At 39.6% G+C, this 26,250-nt stretch overlaps 2 protein-coding genes across 2 annotated transcripts in view; both read right to left on the bottom strand.

Moving 5' to 3' along the window:
- Positions 1–4,849: 4,849 nt before the first annotated feature.
- LOC106086362 (endocuticle structural glycoprotein SgAbd-3) lies at positions 4,850–15,749 on the bottom strand. Its single transcript, XM_013251001.2, has 2 exons — positions 15,634–15,749; positions 4,850–5,329 (listed from the first exon to the last, which is right to left on the bottom strand). The coding sequence occupies exons 1-2, from the start codon at positions 15,747–15,749 to the stop codon at positions 5,053–5,055; spliced, it is 393 nt and encodes a 130-aa protein (XP_013106455.1). The 3' UTR covers positions 4,850–5,052.
- A 4,920-nt stretch (positions 15,750–20,669) lies between these two features.
- LOC106086352 (endocuticle structural glycoprotein ABD-4) overlaps positions 20,670–26,250 on the bottom strand; it is a 35,473-nt gene continuing 29,892 nt past the window's right edge. Inside the window, exon 3 of the mRNA XM_013250989.2 lies at positions 20,670–21,370. Within this exon, the coding sequence (XP_013106443.1) occupies positions 21,103–21,370 (268 nt within the window). The 3' untranslated portion in view covers positions 20,670–21,102. The remainder of the gene's footprint in view (positions 21,371–26,250) is intronic.

Raw genomic sequence — 26,250 nt, 5'->3', positions numbered from 1 at the left:
TTAAGTTACTTGGAACTGATGAACTATTTTCGATATTACCCCAGAAGGAGGCGGACTATCTGGCGTCTCAACTAGCCGCTATTTTTACTGAGCACAAAGGACTTGCATATACTCTGAAAGCCTAGGGGCAATGATTTTATACTAGAGCCCGGTAGGTCAAATTATGCGACACCAATGGCCTACAGATCTACAAGGTGATTTTAAGCTATCATCTTTTTGGCAACACTGGTTGGAACAGCTCACGCACGAATTATTAAATTTTATTATCAAAATGCGTGCTCTGCAATGAAAGATCGTTGCGGGCTCATTTTTGTCTCAATGGGTACTGAAATAAGCAAACTTGTTGATTTTGGAGTGAATGTCCAGAAGTCGCAGTTTTGGCCGGTTTATGAACTGGTGACATCATTGGACCGTACTTCTTCAAAGATGATACGAATCGTAACGTCACTGTGAATGGTGAGCGCTACCGTTAGATGATATTCAACTTTTTTTGCCCAAAATGCAAAAGCTTGACTTGCATGACAGGTGTCGAGTTCGGTGAACGTTTTGTTTCACATTCGGGACCGGTCAAGTGGCCGCCTAGATCATGCGACTTAACGCCTTTAGACTAATATATGTGGGGCTATGATAAAGCTCATGTATGTACAGACTAGCCCGCTTCAATTGACGCATTGGAAGACAACATTGAAGCATTTATTCGTGAGGTACCGACCGAATTGTTGGATAGAGTATGCCAAAATTTGACTAAGCGGATAGACCATTTGAGGAGCAGTCACGCTAAACATTTGCATGAAATAATCTTCAAACATTCTATTGATTCAAATAAAGATTTCATGCATTTTTCTGAATTTTATGTTTTTTTTTTAAACTTTCCCATAGCTGTTAAAAAATCAAACTTTATAAGCCTTATAGGCCTCTCTTCCAACATAAATAACCAATTGAGGTATAGACACGGCGACGATAGGAAACCTGGGAGGAATGGATGAGGTTTCAATTCAGGGACTTGAGAGGGCACTTATGTTCGAGTGTGAGGCACTACTGCCAGCTGCACAGCCTTCGATAGACGGAACTCAGGTATTGCCATCTAGAAGTTCATGCTACACCGATGGAGATCCGGTCTACAGTTGGAGATCCGGGCGATCACGAATGCGTAAGAGCGATTGTGAACATCGTGACCGACAGAAAACTGGCCATTAGGTCAATAACAACTAGGGCAGTAAGGTCACGAACAATCTTGGAGTGTAAGAAAGAGATTAACGCCTTCTCTGAGGGTGGCATTGTATGATTGTGGGGCCATAGCGTAGTAAGAGGGAATGAAAGAACAGACGATGTCACAGTGAAGCCAGAGGATTGCCGTCAATAAACTTGAGTAATCCAAAGTCTTTCGGCGCGACACTGTCCGAGTTAAGGGGGTGGACGATGAATGGACATATAACAATGAGGAATAGTGAAACAGACGGTAGGACGATGGGAATGTTTACAAGATATTCAGATCGGGACAAGACTAGGATATCAGAATAGGTGATAGGTGAGGCAAGAGATAACATATATTGAATTCCTTCTGTTGAATTCCGCTAACCCTGTAGTTGTTGTTGTAATCACTTATTCATGTGGAGGTGGCGATCCTCTTGGTAAGCAAGCTCATTCCGGTCCAAAGGACTGATCGCCACGGGAACAGGGTGGCCATTGGTTATTTAAAGGCTCCACAAACTCGTCTTGTCATATCGAGCATCATCGGCACTCAGTATTTGTGCTAGAGCCGGCGCCGCCCGACCTCTCACTGAGACTTTCCGTTCAATATCGCTGATTGTCCGCGATTGCTGTTGCAGCTAATCCGTATTGAGCATTCCACTATCCGCAACCTGTGGACGCGCCCGGTAGCTCGCAGTTAGGCTTCTAACCCTGTTGTATTCTTGCTAGAGTACTAATAAAAATTATCTATCTATAGAATCATTTGGTATCTATGCTGGTGTACTTACTATGGTCTCCTGCTGTATAATTTTAGTAATCCTGTCGAGTACTTGCTGAAGTACTTTTTAAAATGTTACTTACTGTTACATCTATCCGTGCCCTTCCTCAAGTACATGCCTTAGTATGGATCAAAGCTAGAGGACAGGGTGCGCCTGGGTGTCTACGTTGAGAACCCAGGGACCGAGATCTGTGCCGTCGATCACCGAATGCGTGAGGTGGTGTGGTGCTAACGCAAGGACGTCGAGTGTGAACATCTTTACGGACAGAAAAATAGCCATAAGGGCAATAACAACCAGGACGGTAAGGTCACAAAAAGTCTTGCAGTTTAAGAAGGAAATTAAGGTGGCACAATCCGCATCGTTTGGGTGCCGGGCCATAACGGAGTAAGGGGGAATGAAAGGACACACAATTTGGCATTGAAGGCCAGAGAATTGCCGTTTATAAACTTGGTTAACCCGAAGTCTTTCTGATCGACGCAGTCCGATTTAAGGGCGTGGGTTGTGGAACAGTCGGAAGGCGAAAATCCTATGAGTTTATCCGTATCGTGAGAGGACGAGGCCATTACAGAAAGCATGTAAGGAGGATGTCAATATAGCTCTTTGTGTCATAACAGGACACATAGGACTACGAGCTCACTTATGCTAAGTCGGTATGGCAAGTGATAGCATGTGTAAGACATGTGGGGTATATGATGAGACGTTGGAGTATTTCCTATGTCATTGTCCGTCTTTCGCGGCTAACAAACACCGGTACTTTGGTGGGGACGCAATACCAGACATCAATCAACTTAGGGGAGAGGTATGGAAAACATTAAAGGATTTTGTAAGTAGCACGGAATTCCTAAACCAAAATTTTCTTTTCGAGGTTACTTTTTAGTTTTTATAGCGCAAAAGCAGCCGATTACTGGCTTAGGTGTATGTCTGTAGTGGCATGTGACAGATCTGCACCCTCTTTTCAACCTAACCTATTTCGAGGTTACATTTTAGTATTCATAGCGCACTACAATTCGATTACCGGCTAAGGTTAATATCCATTGTGGGAATTCGCCTACAAATGGAAGCTTTTGCCAGAGCTATTTAAAATACCCTATTGATACAGGACAAATCACAGTGCCACTGTGTTGGGGCTCAAATTGAGGATACATGCCAGTAGAACGGAGCGGGTTGTGACAATTCCGTGGGGCCTTGAGATTCGGACCCATGTACAGAAAAGTGTAACAACGAAAATTGTTGTACTCAGTTTCGTCGCGACTACATTTGATTATTTCATTACTTATAAATAAAATATCAATATGGGTCACTCTTGAAGTCTTATCATTCAATCGAACAGTTTGGAAACAAAACAACATCGACTCTTCACTATCTTGACTGGTGACGATCAGCAGACAATAAAAAGGTTGTTGTTGGGAAGTTTTCAACATATGTTTTCTTGGGTATCTAGTTTCACTGAGGCACGTATTCAACAATCTTCGCAATCCCTGTAGAATCCGCATTCTTGCTAAAGTGCTTATTAAGGTGTCCTGCTTAATAATCCTAGCAACCTGTCGAATGCTGCTTAAGTACTTATTCAGGTCTCTTGATGAAGAATCCTTGGATAATGCTTCCGTGTCCTTTTCCCCTCCTAATGCAGGCAACATTTGTGAGGTACTATGCCATGTAAAACTTCACCCCAAAGAGGTGTCGCACGGCGGCATGCCGTTCGGACTCGGCTGTAAAAAGGAGGCCCCTTATCATTGAGCTTAAAACTTCAATCGGAATGCACTCCTTGATATGTGAGAAGTTTTCCCCTGCTCTTAAGTGAAATGTTCATGGGCAAAATTTGCATTTGTCCTTTGTCTCTTTCTGTTGAATTCTGGTAATCCTGTGTCCTTCCGTATCCATGCTGGTGGACTTACTAACTCTGCTGTAGAATTTTAGTCATCCTTTCGAGTCCTTGCTTCAGTAATTATTAAAGTGTCTTGCGGTTACATCTCTTTGCGCACTTGTTCAAACACTTACTAAGTTCTCTTGCTGTCTTTGTCTGAGTATTTGTTAATGTCTCTTGCCGTATAACCCCTTCGAGTCCTTGCTTGAGGACTAACGAGGACAAGTACTCGCTTGAGTACTTTCCGTAGAACCATATTCCACACGGATTACAAGGCGTCCAACTCACTGTTATTGGAAACTAATGTCGAGGGTATGCTGGCATTCATTGTGCGAAGTTTCAGTGAAATCGGACATAAAATGCTGCTTGTATCGGTTTAAGTCCGTCATTCGGGAAATCGGCATCATATCTTCTTTTTTTTTTTTAAAGAGATATGGACGTCGTTTTTCTTAATTTGAAAAGTAGAGCACAAAAAACTTACTTCCTTCGACCGAGGAATCGTACTAAGCACTAACAAATAACATTCGAGATTATGTTTAAAATATGTTTTTGTTCCGATTTTGACCACTGTTTTGGCTTTGTGTATTCAAAATAACGGTGAAAAAAAGTGTAATAATAATTTAATAATGTGAATAATAGCAAATAATGGACACGAATATCAATTGAATAGATTTGAATCGAATATTCAATGTCCACTGAATAAGTAAACGGAATACGTATGACATGTAGAAATAATCAAAATACATAAAAAATAAATAAAACGTCACGACGTGCGATATGCCTATTAACGCAAATTAAAGATTTTGGCCATAAACGAGAAGCGCCGCACATTGCCGGATATTGGTCATTGTTACCATTTTCGCAGGTGAATAAACTTTGATTATGAGGCTTGGCGTGCTTTGGAAGTCTAGCAAATATTCGATTTCTTCTGCAAACCAATAGAATTATCAAAATTCTGCAGAAAATTAAAGATTGTTTTTTTAACAATATTTATTTGTTATCAGTCGAATCTTTATATACATGTGAGTGGCATAATGTGTGAATTTTGATTTTTTTTTGTTGTTTTAATTTTTATGCGTTCCAACATTCTTCTACTTCAAAAACAATTCATTTATATCATTTTTCTTCTTTTCTTTTAAGACTCAGTTCTATATCTTAAATCACAATTTGCTATTGACTAAAATGTAGGTGTACTAAGTTTGAATACACCAAAGATGATTAACGATATCTCTTTACATCGTTGTCAGGATTATAGGGATGTTCTTCAAGATATTTCAATGTTTTCAATACTGACTCGGGAACTGGTGGTGGTGTGGGCAAATGAGCGCCAACTGGGCGATAACCATTCTCATCGGCGGTATAAGAAATTGAGTATTCCTCGCCATCATCGGAAATAAAGGCGAATCTACCTTGGATGGCTTCTCCATCATGTTCTGCATCGACGCGTTTCAAGACACCATCTTGGCTGGCTTTGGAACCATCTCCCAACTCATAGCTGTAATGAGAGAAATTTTTTTTTTTTTAATTATTGGATGTTTATGGTAAAGATTTTTCTTATGTTTGTCGTAATATTGAGGAATTAAATGTCCCGTAAAAATTGCATATACTTGACTATCATTGGTTTAAAACATAGATTTCATCCACCTTACTGATTCTGCAGACACCTAGTCTGCAGGATCATCAACCTTACTGATTCTGCAGACACCTTGTCTGCAGGATGAGTAAGGTGGATGAAGGGCAAGCCCCAATTCGTATATGCAGCAATGCGAAACCATTGCTCACTGCATAGAATATGTCACAAAATCCCACCAAAGAATCCCAAAATTTAGTCAGGAGTGTGAAAATGCAACAGATGCACAGAATGTTCTGTACAGATCCCAAAAAAGGGGGCGTTATCGAAAGAAAATGTGGACAAACGTATCCGCCGGAAAAAGAAACAAGTAAAAATTTGCTAAGTTCGCTCGGGCCGAATCTTGGGAATCCACCACAATGGATTCGGTTAAAAAATTTCCACAAACAAACTTATAGGTAGTGCAAAATTTCAGCCAAATCGGATAACACTTGCAGCTTCCAGGGGCTCAAGATGCAAAATCGGGAGATCGGAGCTATATAACAAAACACTCCGTGCAAAGTTTCAGTCAAATCGGATAGCAATTGGGGCTTTCATTGGCTCAAAAAGTTGAATCGGCAGATCGGCTTATATCGGGTTATAGACCGACTTCCACCGTACTTGACACGCCTCTTAGAAGTCATAACAAAACACTCTGTGCAAAATTTCAGCAAAATTGGATAACAATTGCGGCTTTCAGTGGCTCAAGATTTTAAATCGGGAATTGGGTTTATGTGGAAGCTATAACAGGTTTGACCGATTTGTACCGTACTTGGTACAGTTGTTGGAAGTTATAGCAAAACACTCTATGAGCAATTACAGCCAAATCGGATAACAATTGCGGCTTCCAGGAGCAGAAGATTTCAAATCGGGGAATGGGTTTATATGGCAGCTATATCCAAATCTGAACCGATATGGCCCATTTGCAATCCCCAATGACCTTCATCAATGAGAAGTATCCGTGCAAAATTGCAAGCGAATGTCTTCATTCGTTCCAGAGCTATCGTGATTTCGACAGACTAGATCGACTTTGAATGTCGAGATGATTAAGAACATATATACCTTATAGGGTCCCAGATCAAAATGTTGATGTGTTACAAACGGAATGACTAGATTAGTATACCACCATCCACCATCCTATGGTGGTGGGTATAGCAAGTAAGTAACAAGTAAAACCAAGCTAAATTTGAACGAGGCGAATCTTAACTACCATCCACAAAGGTTCGTAAATTTCTTTACGCAGTTTCTCTCACTTTTTGGAAAAGAATTGCTTCCTAAAGGAGCTTAACACATTAGATCAGGGTATAGGTTTGAGGTAATGGACCGATTCAGACCATATATGGCATGAATGTGGGATGGGTCATACGAAAATTCATAATTCACAATTTCGGCCAAATTGGATCAAGAACGTCTGTCAATGGATGGACGGACGGACGGAGAATATAAATACTTTTTATACCCTTCACCATAACGCAGAGGTTAGTACGTTCGCCTATGACGCTGAACGTCTGGGTTCGAATCCTGGCGAGACCATCAGAAAAAATTTTTTAACGGTGGTTTTCCCCTCCTAATGCTGGCAACATTTGTGAGGTACTATGCCATGTAAAACTTCTCTCCAAAGAGGTGTCGCACTGCGCCACGCCGTTCGGACTCGGCTATAAAAAGGAGGTCCGTTGTCATTGAGCTTGAAACTTAAATCGGACTGCACTCATTGATATGTGAGAAGTTTGCCCCTGTTTCTTAGTGGAATGTTCATGGGCAAAATTTGCATTTAACATCCACCATAGGATGGGGGGAGGCGGGTATACTAATTTCGTCATTCCGTTTATTCAATATTCAAGACCCCATAAAGTATATATATTCTTGATCGTAATGACATTTTAAGTCCATCTAGCCATTAGGTTGAAAAGGAGGTGCAAATATTAATCCACCCCATGCCACTATGGACATTCACCTAAGATAGTAATCGGCTTGTTGTGTGCTCTAAAGTTACCTCTAAATAGAAAATTTCAAGTTACGAATTCCGTGCCACTTACGAAATCCTTAATTGTTTTCAATACCACTCCCCTAAGTTGGATCATGTCTGGTATTGTGTCTCCACCTAAGTGCCGGTATCTGTTAGACGCGAAAGCCGGGCAATGACAAAGGAGATGCTCCAACGTCTCATTATCTTCCCCGCATGCCCTACACATGCTATCACTTGCCGCACCGATTTTACATAAGTGAGCTCGTAGTCCTATGTGTCCCGTTATGATACCAATAGCTATACTGACATCCTTCTTACTTCCCTTCAGTCTTCTCACGATCTGGATTCCCCCATAGGATTTTCGCCGTCCTACCGACCGTTTCGCTGTTCCACAATGTTGCATGCGCATTCGTCGCCCAATCTCTTAAATCGGACCGCCTCGCCAGGAAAGGCTTAGAGTTAACCAAGTTTAATGACGGCAGTCGTTTACCGCCAAATCGTTTGCCCTTTCATTCCCCCTTACTCCGTTATGGCCCGGCACCCAAACAATGCGGATTTTGCCATCCTTCTTCTTCTTATACTGAAAGACTGTTCGTGAACTTACCGTCCTGCTTGTTATTGCCCTTATAGCAATTTTACTATCCGTAAACATGTTCACACTCGACGTCCTCGCGTTAGCACCACACCACTTCACGCATTCCGTGATCGCCCGGATCTCCGCCTGCAGGACCGTATTATGGTCAGGCAGTCTTAAACAGATCTCAGTTCCTGAATTCTCAATGTATACCCCCAGGGCCACTCTGTCCTCTAGCTTTGATCCATCCGTGTAACATGAACTTCCAGATGGCAATACTAGGTTTCCGTCAATCCAAGACTGTGCCGATGGCAGCAGTGCCTCGCACTCGACTTCAAGGTTCATCTCAGGTATCCGATCGAAAACCTCTTCCCTTTCTTTCAGGTTTCCTATCGTCGCCTCGATTATACCTCGATGGTATGAGCTGCTCCCATCCTCAATCCATTCTGCCAAAGCCTTAAGTCTAATAGTCACAGTGGGTATATCACAGTTAATCTGTATGTTAATGGGTCGGATATCTAAATTAGTCTCCAGTGCCCTAGTGGGCACAGATTAAATTTCAACGAAATCGGGTAATAAATGCAGCTTGTATGGGCTTAAAACCCTTAACCGGCAGATCGGTCTATATGGCAGCTATATCCGAATATGGTCTGATTTGGCCCATTCGAGCTTAGCTTAGCTTATCAATAAACCAATCAAGTTTAAATTTATACTCCTAATTTTCTCAAAGAGTTTCTATATAAAACAGAAGACTTAAGGCACGAACTTTAAATACCACCATTCATTGAAATTCAGCAAACAAACCCTGTAGCAGCTATAGCGAAATATGATCCGGCCTAGCACGGACGTCGAAGGCCTTACGCTGCTTACTCTTCCAAAATTCAGCGTTATCAGTTGCCCGTTATCAATCGGTATATATGACAGCTATACCCAAATGTGGATGCCACCATAGCGCAGAGGTTAGCATGTCCGCCTGTGACGCTGAATGCCAGGGTTCGAATCCTGGCAAGACCAATAGAAACAAAATTTTTTAACGGTGGTTTTTCCCTCCTAATGCTGGCCACATTTGTGAGGTACTATGCTATGTAAAAACTTCTCTCCAAAGAGGTGTGGCACTGCGACTCGCCGTTGGGACTCGGCTATAAAAAGAGGCTCCTTATCTTTGAGCTTAAAACTTGAATCGGACTGCATTCATTGATATGTGAGAAGTTTGTCCCTTCTTGAGTTCTCGGAAGCCGCAATTTTTGTTCGATTTGCATACAGTATTCTGTTACGACTTCAAACGACTGTGCCAAATCGGTTGAAATGAGTCTACAACCTGATATAGCTCCCATGTAAACCGGTCTATCGATCATCCTTGTTCGGTCCTGGTATGACAGAAATTTGGTATGTTGAATAATATTATGCCCTTCAACTAAATTTATTTTTTTATAAATTTTTTGCAGAATCCATGGTTATGGGTCCCCAAAATTCGACTCGGACGAATTTAGCACGCTTTTACTTGTTATACCCTACACCATTACTGTGGTACAGGGTATTATAGGTTTGAGAATTTGTTTGTAACACCCAGAAGGAAGAGAGATAGACCCATTGATAAGTTACCGATTGAATCAGAATCACTTTCTGATTCGATTTAGCTATGTCCGTCTGTCTGTCCATGTTAATTTGTGTACAAAGTACAGGTCGCAATTTTCATCCGATCTTCTTCAAATTTGGTACAGGCATGTTTTTCGGCCTAGAGACAAAGCGCATTGAAATTGATACCCACCACTTCCGGTATATATGTGAACAACCTTTCGTCAAAATCCAGTGAAAAATGCATACCTTATGCCCCATAGCAGCTATATAGACATATCAAACGATTTAGACCAAATGCTTATAAGAACAAGTCATTGTTCAACCGAGAGATCGGTCTATATGGCAGCTATATCCAAATCTGGTTCGATCTGAGCCAAATTGAAGACCAACATCGAAGAGCCCAACACACCTCACTGTCCCAAATTTCGACGACATCGGGCAATAAATGCGCTTTTTATGGGCCCAAAACCTTAAATCGAGTGATGGGTCTATATGGCAGCTATATCCAAATTTGGACCGATCTGGGCCAAATTGACGGAGGATGCCGAAGGGCCCAACGTAACTCACTGTCTCAAATTTCAGCTAAATCGGATAATAAATGTGGCTTTTATGGGCCTAAGACCCTAAATCGGAAGACTGTTATATATGGCAGCTATATCCAAATTTGGACCGATCTGGGCCAAATTGACGGAGGATGTTAAAAGGCCTTACACAAGTCACTGTCAGAAATTTCAGAAAAATCGGATAATAAATGTGGCTTTTATGGACCGTAGACCCTAAATCAGAGGATCGGTCTATATGGCAGCTATATCCAAATTTGGACCGGTCTGGGCCAAATTGACGAAGGATGTCGAAGGGCCTAACGCAACTCACTGTCCCAAATTTCAGCAAAATCGAATAATAAATGAGGCTATTATGGGCCTAAGACCCTACATCGGACGATCGGTCTATATGGGGGCTATATCAAGATATAGTCCGATATAGCCCATCTTCGAACTTAACCTGCTTATGGACAAAAAAAGAGTCCGTGCAAAATTTCAGCTCGATATCTCTATTTTTAAAGACTGTAGCGTGATTTCAACAGACAGACAGACGGCCATGGCTAGATCGTCTTAGATTTTTACGCTGATCAAGAATATATATACTTTATAGGGTCGGAAATGGATATTTCGATGTGTTGCAAACGGTTGTGGGTATAAAAATTGGTTCAGATTTGGATATAGCTCCCATATATATGTTCGTCCGATTTGCAGTAATAATGCGATAAAATAGTCATTTGTTAATCGATTGTCTCGAAATTGGGCAGAAAGGAGTTTATCTTAAATCTTGACATTACTTTGGCGTTTCATAGAAATCGGTTCACATTTAGATATAGCTCTCATATATACATATCGCCGATTTTTACTCCTAGATCCACTGCAAGCGCATTTATTCACCAGTCGTGCCAGAATTTTAAACAACACATTCCTCGACGACTTCCACATTATCCAAAAGGTTTGGTCGAAATCGGTTCAGATTTAGATATAGCTCCCATATATATGTTCGTCCGATTTTGAGAAGTATTGCAATAAAGTACTCATTTATTAACCGATTCTCTCGAAATTTGGCATAAGGATTTTTCTCTTGATTCTCGACATTACTGATGAGTTTCATAGAAATCGGTTCAGATTTAGATATAGCTCCCTTATATATGTTCGTCCGATTTGAGTGCTCAATAAAGTGCTCATATTTTAACCGATTCTCCCGAAATTTGGCATAAGGGGTTTTCTCTTGGTTCTCGACATTACTGGTGAGTTTCATAGAAATCGGTTCACATTTAGATATAGCTCTCATATATATATATATCGCCGATTTTTACTCCTAGAGTCACTGCAAGGGCATTTATTCACCATTCGTGCCAGAATTTTGTACATCACATTCCTCGACGACTTCCGCAATATTCGTAAGGTTTGGTCGAAATCGGTTCAGATTTAGATATAGCTCCCATATATATGTTCGTCCGGCTTTGAGAAGTATTGCAATAAAGTACTCATTAATTAACCGATTCTCTCGAAATTTGGCATAAAGGATTTTCTCTTGATTCTCGACGTTACTGGTGAGTTTCATAGAAATCGGTTCAGATTTAGATATAGCTCTCATGTATATATATCGTCCGATTTTCACTTCTAGAGTTACAGCAAGCGCATTTATCGACCAGTCTTGCCAAAATTTTGCACAACGCCTTTCTCGACGACTACCACAATATCTAAGAAGTTTGGTCGAAATCGGTTCAGATTTAGATATAGCTCCCATATATATGTTCGTCCGATTTGGAGAAGTTTTGCAATAAAGTGCTCATATATAAACCGATTCTCTCGAAATTGGGAATAAAGGATTTTCTCTTGATTCTCGACATTACTGGTGAGTTTCATTGAAATCGATTCAGAATTAGATATAGCTCTTATTGTTGTTGTTGTTGTAGCAGGGAGTGCCGATGAAGGATTCCATCTGGTCAATCTGGTACGTACAACCGGCTGCCATGGGAGTGTGTATATCGCCTGATTTTCTAGATCTACTGCAAGCGCATTTATTCACGAACAAACAACAAATTTTGCCCATGAACATTCCACTAAGGAACAGGGTCAAACATCTCACATATCAATGTGTGCAGACCGATTCAAGTTTTAAGCTCAATGATAAAGGGCCTCCTTTTTATAGCCGAGTCCGAACGGCGTGCCGCAGTGCGTCACCTCCTTCGGGAGAAGTTTTACATGGCATAGTACCTTACAAATGTTGCCAGCAGGGGGAGGGGAAAACCACTGCTGAAAATGTTTTCTGATGGTCTCGCCTGGATTCGAACCCAGGCGTTCGGCGTCATAGGCGGACGCCTGGGTCTCTGCGCTAAGGTGGCCTCCTTATTCACCAATCTTCCTTAAATTAGTACAACGTCTTCCTCGACGATTTCCCCAATATCCACAAAGTTTGGTCGATATATCCAAACCTTATGGATATATCGGTTCAGATTTAGATATAGCTCCCATATATATGTTCGTCAGATTTTTGGTAATTTGTCAACCATATGTATTACATAATTGCGGAAATTCCATGTTTAATAACTCATCTGAAAACATCCGCCGAGGTCCATTAAAATTGATTCGGAGTTTGATATAGCTCCTACTTTGTACCTATAGGGTAAGTGTAGGGTATTATAAAGTTGGCACCGCCCGTCTTTTGTCTTTCCTTACAGGATTTTTTTTAATATATAGCAAATGCCTCAATTGTTTTTTCAGAAATTCAAAAGAATTCGTATGAGTTCATTCAAAACTTAAAGATTTTTAATATGGGTTGCCCAAAAAGTAATTGCGGATTTTTTAAAAGAAAGTAAATGCATTTTTAATAAAACTTAGAATGAACTTTAATCAAATATACTTTTTTACACTTTTTTCTAAAGCAAGCTAAAAGTAACAGCTGATAACTGACAGAAGAAAGAATGCAATTACAGAGTCAGAAGCTGTGAAAAAATTTGTCAACGCCGACTATATGAAAAATCCGCAATTACTTTTTGGGCAACCCAATATAATATTTGCAGACAGTATTTGCTGATATTAGCAGACTTATATCTCTGGATGTATTTATGGACATAATAAAAATCCATTTCATAGTGGTTGCTATTAGAAAATCATTTAAACAAACAATTTTATTTAATTTTCCGAGGAAAACAATGATTTTTTTTTGTTCCAAACTATAATAACGGATTCGTTCGTTTTCTTGCTCCATTATTCATAAAATTTCCGGTACAGTCTAGTCAGTCAGTCAGAAATTTGGCATAAGGGATTTTTTCTTGATTCTCGACATTATTGGTGAGTTTCATAGAAATCGGTTCAGATATAGATATAGCTCTCATGTATATATATCGCCCGATTTTAACTTCTAGTGTTAAGGCAAGCGCATTTATCAACCAATCTTGCCAAAATTTTGTACAACACTTTCCTCGACGACTTCCGCAATATTCGTTAGGTTTGGTCGAAATCGGTTCAGATTTAGATATAGCTCCCATATATACGTTCGTCCGATTTGAGAAGTTTTGCAATAAAGTGCTCATATATTAACCGATTCTCCCGAAATTTGGCATAAGGGATTTTCTCTTGATTCTCGACATTACCGGTGAGTTTCATAGAAATCGGTTCAGATTGAGATATAGCTCTCATGTATATATATCGCCCGATTTTCACTTCTAGAGTTACAGCAAGCGCATTTATCAACCAATCATGCCAAAATTTTGCACAACGCCTTCCTCAACGACTACCACAATAACTAAGAAATTTGGTTGAAATCGGTTCAGATTTGCATATAGCTCCCATGTATATGTTCGTCCGATTTTGAGAAGTTTTGCAATAAAGTGCTCATATATTAACCGATTCTCTCGAAATTTGGCATAAAGGATTTTCTCTTGATTCTCGACATTACTGGTGAGTTTCATAGAAATCGGTTCAGATTTAGAAATAGCTCTTATTGTTGTTGTTGTAGCAGGGAGTGTCGATGAAGGACTCCATCTGGTCAATCTGGTACGTACAACCGGCTGCCATGGGAGTGTGTATATCGCCCGATTTTCTAGAGCCACTGCAAGCGCATTTATTCACGAACAAACAACAAATTTTGCCCATGAACATTCCACTAAGGAACAGGGTCAAACTTCTCACATATCGATGTGTGCAGACCGATTCAAGTTTTAAGCTCAATGATAAAGGGCCTCCTTTTTATAGCCGAGTCTGAACGGCGTGCCGCAGTGCGTCACCTCCTTCGGGAGAAGTTTTACATGGCATAGTACCTTACAAATGTTGCCAGCATCAGGAGGGGAAAACCACTGCTGAAAATGTTTTCTGATGGTCTCGCCTGGATTCAAACCCAGGCGTTCAGCGTCATAAGCGGACATGCTAACCTCTGCGCTGAGGCGGCCTCCTTATTCACCAATCTTCCTAAAATTAGTACAACGTCTTCCTCGACGATTTCCAAACTTTATGGATATATCGGTTCAGATTTAGATATAGCTCCCATTTATATGTTCGTCAGATTTTGGGTAATTTATCAGCCATTTGTATTACATTATTGCCGAAATTTGATGTTTAATAACTCATCTGAAAACATCCGCTGAGGTCCATTAAAATTGATTCGGAGTTTGATATAGCTCCCACTTTGTACCTATAGGGTAAGTGTAGGGTATTATAAAGTTGGCACCGCCCGTCTTTTGTCTTTCCTTACAGAATTTTTTTTAATATATAGCAAATGCCTTAATTGTTTTTTCAGAAATTCAAAAGAATTCGTATGAGTTCATTCAAAAGTTTAAGATTTTTAATATGGGTTGCCCAAAAAGTAATTGCGGATTTTTTAAAAGAAAGTAAATGCATTTTTAATAAAACTTAGAATGAATATTAAAATATACTTTTTTTAACACTTTTTTTCTAAAGCAAGCTAAAAGTAACAGCTGATAACTGACAGAAGAAAGAATGCAATTACAGAGTCACAAGCTGTGAAAAAATTTGTCAACGCCGACTATATGAAAAATCCGCAATTACTTTTTGGGCAACCCAATATAATATTTGCAGACAGTGTTTGCTGATATTAGCAGACTTATATCTCTGGATGTATTTATCGACATAATAAAAATCCATTTCATAGTGGTTGCTATTAGAAAATCATTTAAACAAACAATTTTATTTAATTTTCCGAGGAAAACAACGAATTTTTTTTTTGTTCCAAACTATAATAACGGATTCGTTCGTTTTCTTGCTCCATTATTCATAAAATTTCCGGTACAGTCTATATTGTTCAATTCTTTTAACCAAAATTTATGTCTCAACTGTATTCAATCAACACTTTGCTTTATTCATATTGTTGTAGTTCACATTATTTGTTCTAAAAATATGAAGAACACTTTCGTTTGTGTTTTTCTTAACACCAAAATCATAACGGATCACTGAGTGTTACCATATATATTACAATATGTTGTTTTGTTTACACAGTTCGATTTAGTGCTAATTGAATTAGTTTTTGAGTTCACTCTGTAATACACTTTTTCTCGGAACGTATTCTTACTGATAATGATATTTGCCATCATATTCCACAACTGATTCATTTGAAATCACTTCAACATCATCGGCCAAAGAGACGCCGATCAACACAAGACACACCACACCAATGAACACTTTCATTTTCCTCTAAATTGACAACGAAATATAAAATGGTCCAGCCACAAAATAAAAAAAAAAAAACACCGATTTAATCAAAAACTAAACCAGAGGACTGAAGTGCACGAATGATACGCTTTTTGCGTGTGAAACAACCTTTTATACGAAAACCATGACCAATGAGCAAAAGACAAAGCCATATTCACAGCTCATCACCGTATAGAAATTCCTGAAACGAAGTTAAGTTGAAATTTCATTTTCATAGAGATTGGAAAAAAGAAATATCCAAATTCCGATCAATAAATGTATAAAATATTGAACTTGTTTTTTTTTCTTCTTCTTCTTCTTATTTTTTGTGTGTTATTTTCATTTGGACTTATCGTGGTGTTGAGGTATGCGATGGCGGTGTTAGTGAGAGTCGTTGCTGTCATCTCGGTTCTAGTGATTGTACAAGTTTGTCGCTTAAGTCTTTCGTTAGTCGCCGCTTCAGGGGGAGTGTTCTGGCATCTCTAGAGCTCGAACGATTTACCAAAAGTATCTTCAACGGAAACAATACTTTATCATCTGATTGCTGGCTGCTGGCATTTGTTGGATTCTATTCTATAAATTAAGTGCGAAATTTGACACAACTATCAAAGGCAGTATTTTGTCCGCTGGACCGGACTGACAATTTTGGATTAGTTCTAAGCCGCTCATATATAACGCATGAGCAGCAAATAAATTGCTGGGGTGATAAAAATGTGGGCCAGTCTTTAGACATGCTGCTGTTGTGTTAGAATGTCTGTCTCCACCAACCACACAAAACGAAATAGAAATTTGCATTTTTTTTCAGAGCTTAATGCCCTTTTAGCCGCCAAAATGAAATTGAGCACAGCTTCGTTGTTTTGTTTGCTTTTAGCTAAACTATAAAAAACACCATCATTTGCACTTATGACACTTCCGGCTTCCGAAATATGAAGTCTTAAAAGTCGCTCGAATATCTATGGCTAGCTTGTTCGTATTGAATGTTGCTCGAAGAACTTCGACTCTCTTTAGGTCATAGAAGAAGTTCTAAGTGTCTGGCCGTTAGAACCCGTCACTTGATATTGAAAAATCGATCAATTCTCACCCCATAAATTATGTGCCATCATTTAGCTATGGCTTGTTGTTGGCTGCTATGTCATGTGATCGAGGCGTATGAGTATGTGTTTATTTATGACTGACTTGTTTAAACTCGCCATTAATCATTGTTTTGTTGAGCGATTATAAATATTATATAATTTAAGTATTTAACTTGGCGTCCATAGAACGACAAATGTTTGACATTTGCGTGTGGCTTTTATTATTCATTAATTTATGTATTTGTATCAATTGGAAGTCGGTTTGCCAAAAAAATGTTTTTTGTTTGTTTCTTTTTTTTTTTTTTTTGATGAGTTTGTGCGAGTTTTGGAAAAGGTTCTGCAGAAATTTATTATTCTAGATTAGAAAGCTGTGGAACAACTTTCGAGGGGATTCCATTTTAATAGTTCACCGGCCACAATTTACATTTAGCTCGGCTAATGTCATCATCAGAGCCAAGGTCAAAAAGTTCATATTACCGAATTGGATAGAATATATTTAAAATAAATGTTTTGACGAAATATAATAGATAAGAGCGGACTAAGCTCATTCGGGCTATAGATTGTTTTATAGCACTAATAGATTGTTTTAAAAAACCCACGCAAGTGCAAATTTTCCCACGAACTTCCCTATAAGGAACAGGGGCAAACTTAACACCTATCAATGAGTGATGTTCAATTCAAGTTCAAGCTCAATGATAAGGAGCCTTCTTTTAAAAGCTGAGTTATAACTGCGTGCCGCAGTGCGACACATCTTTGCAAAGAAGGTTTTACATGTCTTGGATGCATGGCATAGTAAATCACAAATGTTGCCAGCATCAGGAGGGGAACATTTTTTCTGATTTTGTAGTCAGGACTCGAACCCAGTCATTTAGCATCATAGGTAGATATGCTAAACTCTGTGCTACGGTGGCCTCCTAAAAAAATAAATTCATACAAAGTTATAAACGGAGTTAATAAAGGCTGATTTTTTAAGAGCTATGGGAAAAACACATAAAATTCAGAAAATGTATCAAATCTTTATTGCAATCGATATATATAACAGGTAAAAGCGTGCTAAGTTCGGCCGAGCCGAATCTAATATACCCTTCACCATGGATCGCATTTGTCGAGTTCTTTTCCCGGCATCTCTTCTTAGGCAAAAAAAAAAGGATAGAAGAAAAGATTTGCTCTGCTATTAGAGCGATATCAAGATATGGTCCGGTTTGGACCATAATTAAATTATATGTTGGAGACCTGTGTAAAATGTCAGCCAATCCGAAAAAGAATTGCGCACTTTAGGGGCTCAAGAAGTAAAATATAGGGATCGATTTATATGGGAGCTGTATCAGGCAATAGACCGATTCAGACCATAATAAACACACATATTGATGATCATGAGAGGATCCGTCGTACAAATAATTGCGACCTCTAGTGGCTCAAGAAGTCAAGATCCCAGATCGGTTTGTATGGCAGCTATATCAGATTATGGACCGATTTGAATCATATTTGGCACAGTTGTTGGATATCATAACAAAACACGTCGTGCAAAATTTCATACCAATCGGGTAAGAATTGCGCACTCTAGAGGCTCAAGAAGTCAAGACCCAAGATCGGTTTATATGGCAGCTATATCAAAACATGGACCGATATGGCCCATTTACAATACCAACCGACCTAAACCAATAAAAAGTATTTGTGCAAAATTTCAAGCGGCTAGCTTTACGCCTTCGGAAGTTAGCGTGCTTTCGACAGACAGACAGACGGACGGACATGGCTAGATGGACATAAAATGTCGCGACGATCAAGAATATATATACTTTATGGGGTCTAAGACGAATATTTCGAGTAGTTACAAACAGAATGACGAAATTAGTATACCCCCCATCCTATGGTGGAGGGTATAAAAATCAATTTGTGTTTGTTTGTTTGTGTGTTCCTTATAGACTCAAAAACGGCTGAACCGATTTTCTTTAAATGTTCACAGATGGTGCATAATGATCTCGTGCTGCAAATAGGCGACTGAAGAGGGGCGGGGGGCAGACCCTCCCCTTACCCTAATTTTCAGTAACGCCAGATCTCAGAGATGGGTGGTGCAATTTAAGCGAACTTTTGTGTGCTCTCATATAGTACCCTAAAAATAGAAATTTGGTATCCAAATTTCGGATGGGGTACCTAGGGGGGCCGCCCCACCCTAAAACCTACCAAACATATATTTAGACCAATCACGACAATATGGGAAATGAATGGTATTTAAGATAAGAAAACGTATCTGATATCCAATTGTCGTACCAAGTGGTAGGGGGACCACCCCAACCCCCAAAACAACCCTAAATCGGACACTTTTACCGACCATTTAGTAGCTATTGGGTTGCCCAAAAAGTAATTGCGGATTTTTTAAAAGAAAATGCATTTTTAATAAAACTTAGAATGAACTTTAATCAAATATACTTTTTTACACTTTTTTTCTAAAGCAAGCTAAAAGTAACAGCTGATAACTGACAGAAGGAAGAATGCAATTACAGAGTCACAAGCTGTGAAAAAATTTGTCAACGCCGACTATATGAAAAATCCGCAATTTTTTTTTTTGGCAACCCAATAGCTACTAAAAAGATCAATATTTTGTTATACACAGTTGAAAAATGACATATACTTATTAGTATTTGGTCCAAATCTGAACATATTTCGATAAAGTTGCTATGGGGCATAAGGTATGCACTTGTCATCGGACTTTGACGAAAGGTGGTTTTATATCCGAGGTGGTGGGTAACTTGTTTAATTTGGCCCAGAACGGTCCAGATCTGCATATAGCTGCCATATAGTCCGATCTTAGGCTTCTAGGGTATATCCCATACTTAAGTACCTGTCTGGATGGGATGTGCGTGTGAGAGGGTATTGAGAGCCAAAAGTCAAATTTATGTACCTTTTTATATGACAGCTGTTTTCGACTCTGAATCGATATAGGCCATTTGTAATCCCCAACGACTTTATTATGCTTAAGAAGCTATATCGGAAGACCGGTTTATACCAAGTCTAATGAAAATATATTCCAATACAGATAAACTTCAAATTTAAACAGTGTAGATATTCTCAAAAATTCAAGACAACCAATGGTCGGATATGAATATGCTCGAATATGAATATGTGTTGACACCAAAATTACAGCACTTCCTGTGATGAATGGAATAGAAACCGTTTAACACCAGTTCCCTTTTATTTTTGTAAAGAATCATTTATTCTTTATTTGCATACTTATAACTTATTTACACAATTATAAACATATAACAAAAATAAAACAAAATATCAGTTAAAAAATAAAACATTAGACAAAAAACTTCAATATTTATAAATATTTACATAGTACATACATGGTGATTGTTGCAAAATTTCTTGTATGCTTATGACTGCCTAAAAATGTGTTCATAATTTTCCTGTATCTCTTGTAGGTTCTAGTTGTTTATGTATGTGTGTTACTCTGTGTCGGTATAAAAAAATTCTCTTTTATCAATTAAACAAACGATCAAATATTTAGCAGCAGTGTTGTGTGATATCACATGTATCCGAAATGGCAAAGTTCCGGCGACTAATTAGAAAACAAGGACATCAACATAAATGTCTCCAAATAAGGAGATAACTAATTCTGTTTATGAGGGAGAGTGAGAGAGAATGAGAACTTGTTCCTCAGAGAGCAAGAGAATGTGTTCGTGTGAGTGATTGAGTAGGGGAGAGAGCTTGGATATGTGAAAGACTTTTGAAGGGGATTTTTGGAAGATGTAGAATAAAAGAATTAAGAAATTAGGAGAAAAATGAGAATATCATCAGAACTCTAAGTGAAGAGAGTGTGCGTTTAAAAGTGAGATTCTTCGAAATTCGTTTGGTTTTTTTATGGCTCATTCAGTCAGTGTTTCATTTTATGTTTTCTTCTCCTCATTAAATATTTTTTTAGATCTTTTGGTATGTCAAAACTCACTTTGTTTGCGTGATGCATAGATAAGAATTGGAGTGTTGTAAATGGAATATTCGTAGTGTAATTTGTGTAAGTGCAAGAGTAGGGGAAAACTTAAAGTTGCATTGGTGTATGTGTTTTTCTTCTCTCTTGCCTGGTTACTTTCTTATTTTTTTTTGTAGAGTATTTATTTTCAAACATCATTCCTTCTTTGCTTTCAATTAATTCTCGTTTTTTTTTAGATTACTTAGAAAAAAATGCTCTCTTTTGTTGATATTTAATGCGATGATATTGGCTTTCATTTAATTTCATAAGTATTGTTTCTTGGTCAAATGTGATCTTTCTTGCTTGAGGCTTAACGACGTTTGGAAGGAGGCAAGCTCAACAAGTAGTCCAAAGCCTTTTGGATTGCTGGTGGGATTGGTGGAGGAGTGGGCAAATGATCACCTTGTGGTTGGAAACCATTCTCATCGTCGGCAGCATAGTTCAAAGTGATTAGATTACCTTCGGGTGAGGTATACGAAACGGAACCCTTGGCAATGATAACATCGCTAGTGTCTGGTGATGTGGCCTTCTTTAGGGTGCCGGTTTCTTCGCCCTTGATGCCATTTGCTGTTTCATATCTGAAAGGAGGGGAAAAATGGAAGAAATTTAAAATTTGTCAATGTCGTTAGTTGTAGCAAGTAAGAGCGTGCTAATTTCGGCCGGGCCGAATCTTATATACTCCTCCATCATGGTCACATATGTCGAGTTCTTTGCGCAGTATCTGTTTTTAGGCAAACAAAGTATAATGAATAAGGACAGAGGAGGAGCTATAACAAGTTATAGTCCGATTAGGGGCTCAAGAAGCGAAATCGGGAGATCGGTTTATATAGAAATTGTATCAAGCTATAGATCGATTCTGACCATATTGCGAATGTTGAAGGGCATGGGAGGAGCCGTTGTACAAAATTTGTGCCAAATCGGATGAGAATTGCGCTCTCTAGAGGCTCAAGAAGTCAAGATCCCAGATCGGTTTATATGGCAGCTATATCAGGTTTTGTACCTATTTGCGCCATACTCATCAAAGTTTTTGGAAGTCATATCAAAACACCTCATGCAAAATTTAAGCCAAATCGTATAAGAATTGCGCCCTCTAGCGGATCAATAAGTTAAGATCCAAGATCAGTTTATATGGCAGCTATATCAGGTTATGGACCGATTAGCACCAAATATCGCACATTTGTTGTAAGTGATATCAAAACACTATGTGCAAAATTTCAATCAAATCGGACGAGAATTGCGCCGTTTAGAGGCTCAAGAAGTCAAGACCCAAGATCGGTTTATATGGCTGCTATATCAGGTTATGGACCGATTAGCACCATACATCGCACAGTTGTTGGAAGTGATATCTAAACACTATGTGCAAAATTTCAGTCAAATCGGAAGAGAAATGCGCCCTCTAGAGGCTCAAGAAGTCAAGACCCAAGATCAGTTTGTATGGCAGCTATATCAAAACATGATCCGATTTAGCCCATTTAAAATGCCAACCGACCTACACTAACAAGAAGTATTTGTGCAAAATTTCAAGCGTCTAGCTTTACTCCTTCAAAAGTTAGCGTGCTTTCTTTTGACAGACAGACGGACGTCCTGCGAAGGGAAACAAAATCGGTAGATCTCACATTCATATCTTCGGAAGCTGGAAAGATAATCACATCTCCCTAAGAGCATAACACTGCTAAAACGCTGAAAAAGAGCTCCCCGCTTTCAAATACTCTAAGAAGATCAAGCCAGTCCTCACACTATGAAGACTCCAGACAGTGTCCTGCGAAGGGAGACAAGGTCGGAACAGAAGCGAAGGAAGCCCGCATGACTGCTGAGTCTTTAAGGCGGACTGTAACTTCCTAAAGAACGCCACTGCCATCACGGAAGGGGGAGGTAGTCGCTGAAAAAGGTAAGGGGGCGCCCTTTTACGCCAGAGTGGCAAGGAAGTACAACAGTGATGAGCAGACGTATGATGTCATCGATATACTCAGTGCTTCCGGTAGAATTCCAACATCTGGTGGAGTTCTATGGGTCCCAAGTGGAGGTCTGGTTAACGGGCGGATTTACGAACATGTGTGGAACTCTGAAGAGGGTCCATCCGGTAGAATTCAACCAACTGGAGGAATTCTATCGGTTCCAAGTGGAGGATCTGGTTAACGAGCGTATTTCCGAACATGTGTGGAACTCTGAAGAGGGCCCACCCATGCAAATGATGAGCTGAGAGTATAGAGGGACATCTATACGCTGCGTTTTGCGTCTGCGGAATGTATTGACACCGTCAAAAAGCTTGTCAGAAGTATCGCCTCTCGCGGGGGCGCAAAGCTCGACCTGGTGAGAAATATGGGTATCCCCCCACAAAGACAACGGTCTTCATCAAGGGATAGGGTAGTAAATTCACAACGGAAAGCATGGTGAGATTTTTAGGTAAACAAAACCAAGGGATGAGAAGAGGGCATTGAACAAGTCACCGTAACAAGTTTGGCTAAAACTAAAAGCATGGCGCTCTACGGGAACAATGTTGCCTAATTCAAGATTGGGAAGACTACTAATACTACTACTAAATTTTCCATGAACATTCCTCTAAGGAACAAGGTCAGTGTGCAGTCCGATGAAAGTTTAAGCTCAACGATAAAGGGCCCCCTTCTCTACCACTTGATAGAGAAGTTTAAACATGGCAGTATACCTCACAAATATTGCCAGCATTAGTAAGGGGATAACCATCGTTGAACATTTTTCTGTTGTTCACGCCGGGATATGAACCCAGGCGTTCGGCGTCATAGGCGGACATGCTAACCTCTGTGCCAGATTGGGAATACTATGATGGGTAAAGATCCTCATATTGAGACATTAGGCAGTGCAGTGGGTGGAGACTCAATACCGTTTAACGAACCTAGTGGCGACAACAAGACCATCACTTGAGGTCGAGCGCGAGAGACTGCTGACAGCGGGACAGTCTTGTATTAACGCTGGACAAATGGATCAAAGTTGGCCTGGGGTCTACATTGCAAATTCAGCGACGGTGACATTTTTTCGACTGCTTGACCAAAATGCGGTCCGGCCGGTGGAGATCCGGGCGACCACTGAATGCATCAGGTAGTATGGTGTTAACGCGAGGACGTTGGCGCACACTGTATTATTGTCCATAGAAGAAAAAGGCGTAAAAGTGGTCGCGTATGCTGATGGCCGCTGCGAGGTTAAGGGAGCTTTCACCTTGGTCATGTGGCGGTTGCGGGCGCTGTATTATCCTTGATACAATGGCCGATGTTCAGGGGGGATTATACATTGCCTGAGCTGTTCTTTGATGAAATTTATTGTACCGCTATATCTGATAGAACTGATTGGAAGTGCAATATCCCTAGTAAGACAGACAGATTTCAATAAGGCTGGTTCCAAACTAGATGAACAGGTGGGCTATGAGGTTTAGTCTGAAGAACTAGGACTGGTCATATCGAGAAGGTTACCCGAGCACTGTGTATCAACGGAGATCCTTGCAATTTAAGAAGTGATGGAATGGCTGAGATAAAATGACATAACGGCGATTGGCATAAATATCAGACAATATATTTCTGAATTCAAAAACCGCCCTCGTCTTTGGCGGATCTCTCACAGATATGGCTTAACAGTTACAAATTCACCTGGTCTGGGTGCGGAGCCACAGAGATATCCCAGGGAATTTTAGAGCAGACGATCTTGCGAAACTAGAAACTTTCTTACACATTCCAAGGGAACTGGAATCGGTAGGTAAGCCTCCAACGACAGGTAAGCTTAGTGTTTAGGATCAGGCTCGAAGGGCAACGAATGACAGGTGGTCACAAAGTAGGGGGTTGTGAATACTACAAAATTATGTGGCCCAATCTAGACTTGAAGAGGTCTACCGCTTTGCTGTCGCTGGCTAGAACAGACGTCTCAGTCATTGTGTCCGTCATGACAAGGTCACTATCCGATCGAAAAACATGCTGACAGACTGAAGGTTGCTAGTAACCACTTCTTCACAGAAACTGTGAGGACGTCGAGGATGAAGAGACTATAAAACATCAGCTGTATGTGTGTCACGCACTGACAGTCAGAAGGAGTTGCACTTTACATTCTCATTTCTTTGAGAACTTGTCTGATTTAGCGGATGTGAACATTTGCATGTTGTTGGGCTTTTGAAAGCGATCTGGATGGTTCAACGATAGGAATTAGAGAACATCTTCCTTCTCCTGTTCCTGTGGTTTTACAATGGACGAAACAAAAAGACAATTCGCGATTCAAAAATGATTCTCTCATCACCATGCAATGTTGTTTTATTTTTATGCCTTTTTTTTTTATAATAAATTTAAATATTTGACATTTTCGTATTTAACGCTACTCTCATAAATATTCACATTAATTCATTCAAGTTACTCAAAATAACTGGAAGTGTTAATGAAATGATTTTTGTTTATACAAAAGCAAAACAATCATACATTAAAAGGAAGCAAAAATTAATGCATGTTTGAAGGATAATACTATTAACACCAGTCGTTATATCTTTCGATTACAACAAGGGTGAACTTGACAACAATTAATTTTAAGATCAAAGTTAAAATTTTAATGGATTTGTTTTAGAAGGATACAAATAAAGATCTGGAAATATAGGTGACAATAACTTGATATATTTTATGGGCAAATTAATGCTAAAAATAAATTTAGCTTGTCGCAAGGCCAATGTCAGTTAAAACAAAAAAGTAAAAGCGTGCTAATTTCAGGCGGGCCGAATCCTAGATACCCTCCACCATGGATCACACTTGTCAAGCTCTTTGGCCGGTATCTCTTTATAGGCAAAAAATGGATAAGACTTGCAATGCTATTGGAGCTATATCAGGTTATGGTTTATCAGGTTTATATGGGAGCTATGTTAGGCTACAGTCGAATTCAGACCATGCATGTATATTGGAGAAGTCATTGTGCAAAATTTCAGCCAAATCGACTAGTAATTGTGCCTTTTGGAGGCTCAAGAAGACAAATCGGCCCTCCGGTTTATTGGGTTGGTTGGTGAGCTATATCATGTTAATAGCCTATTTGAACCATACTTGGCACGGTTGTTGGAAGTCATAGCAAAACTTTGCAAATGTAAATTTGCCCATGAACATTCCATTGAGGAACTGGAACAAACTTCTCACAAATCAATGAGTGCTTTCCGATTCAATTTTAAGCTCAATGATAAGGGACCTCCTTTTTATAACCGAGTCCAAAAGGCGTGCCGCAGAGCGACACCTCTTTAGGGAGAAGTTTTTGCATGGTAAAGTACCTCACAAATGTCGCCACCATTAGGAGAGGACAAACACCGCTGAAAATTTTTCTAATGCTCCTGCCAGGATTCGAACCCAGTCGTTCAGCGTAACAGGCGAACATGCTAACCTCTGCGCTACGGTGGGCAAAACTTTACGTGCAATATTTCAGCCAAATCTGGTGCTAATAACGCTATCTAGAAGCTCATGAAGTCAAATCTGAAGAT

The sequence above is a fragment of the Stomoxys calcitrans genome, chromosome 5 (genome assembly GCF_963082655.1).
Source record: "Stomoxys calcitrans chromosome 5, idStoCalc2.1, whole genome shotgun sequence".
NCBI classification, from domain to species: Eukaryota; Metazoa; Arthropoda; class Insecta; order Diptera; family Muscidae; genus Stomoxys; species Stomoxys calcitrans.
The sequence above is the reverse complement of the archived record's forward strand: the minus strand, read 5'-3'. Positions and strand labels throughout refer to the sequence as shown.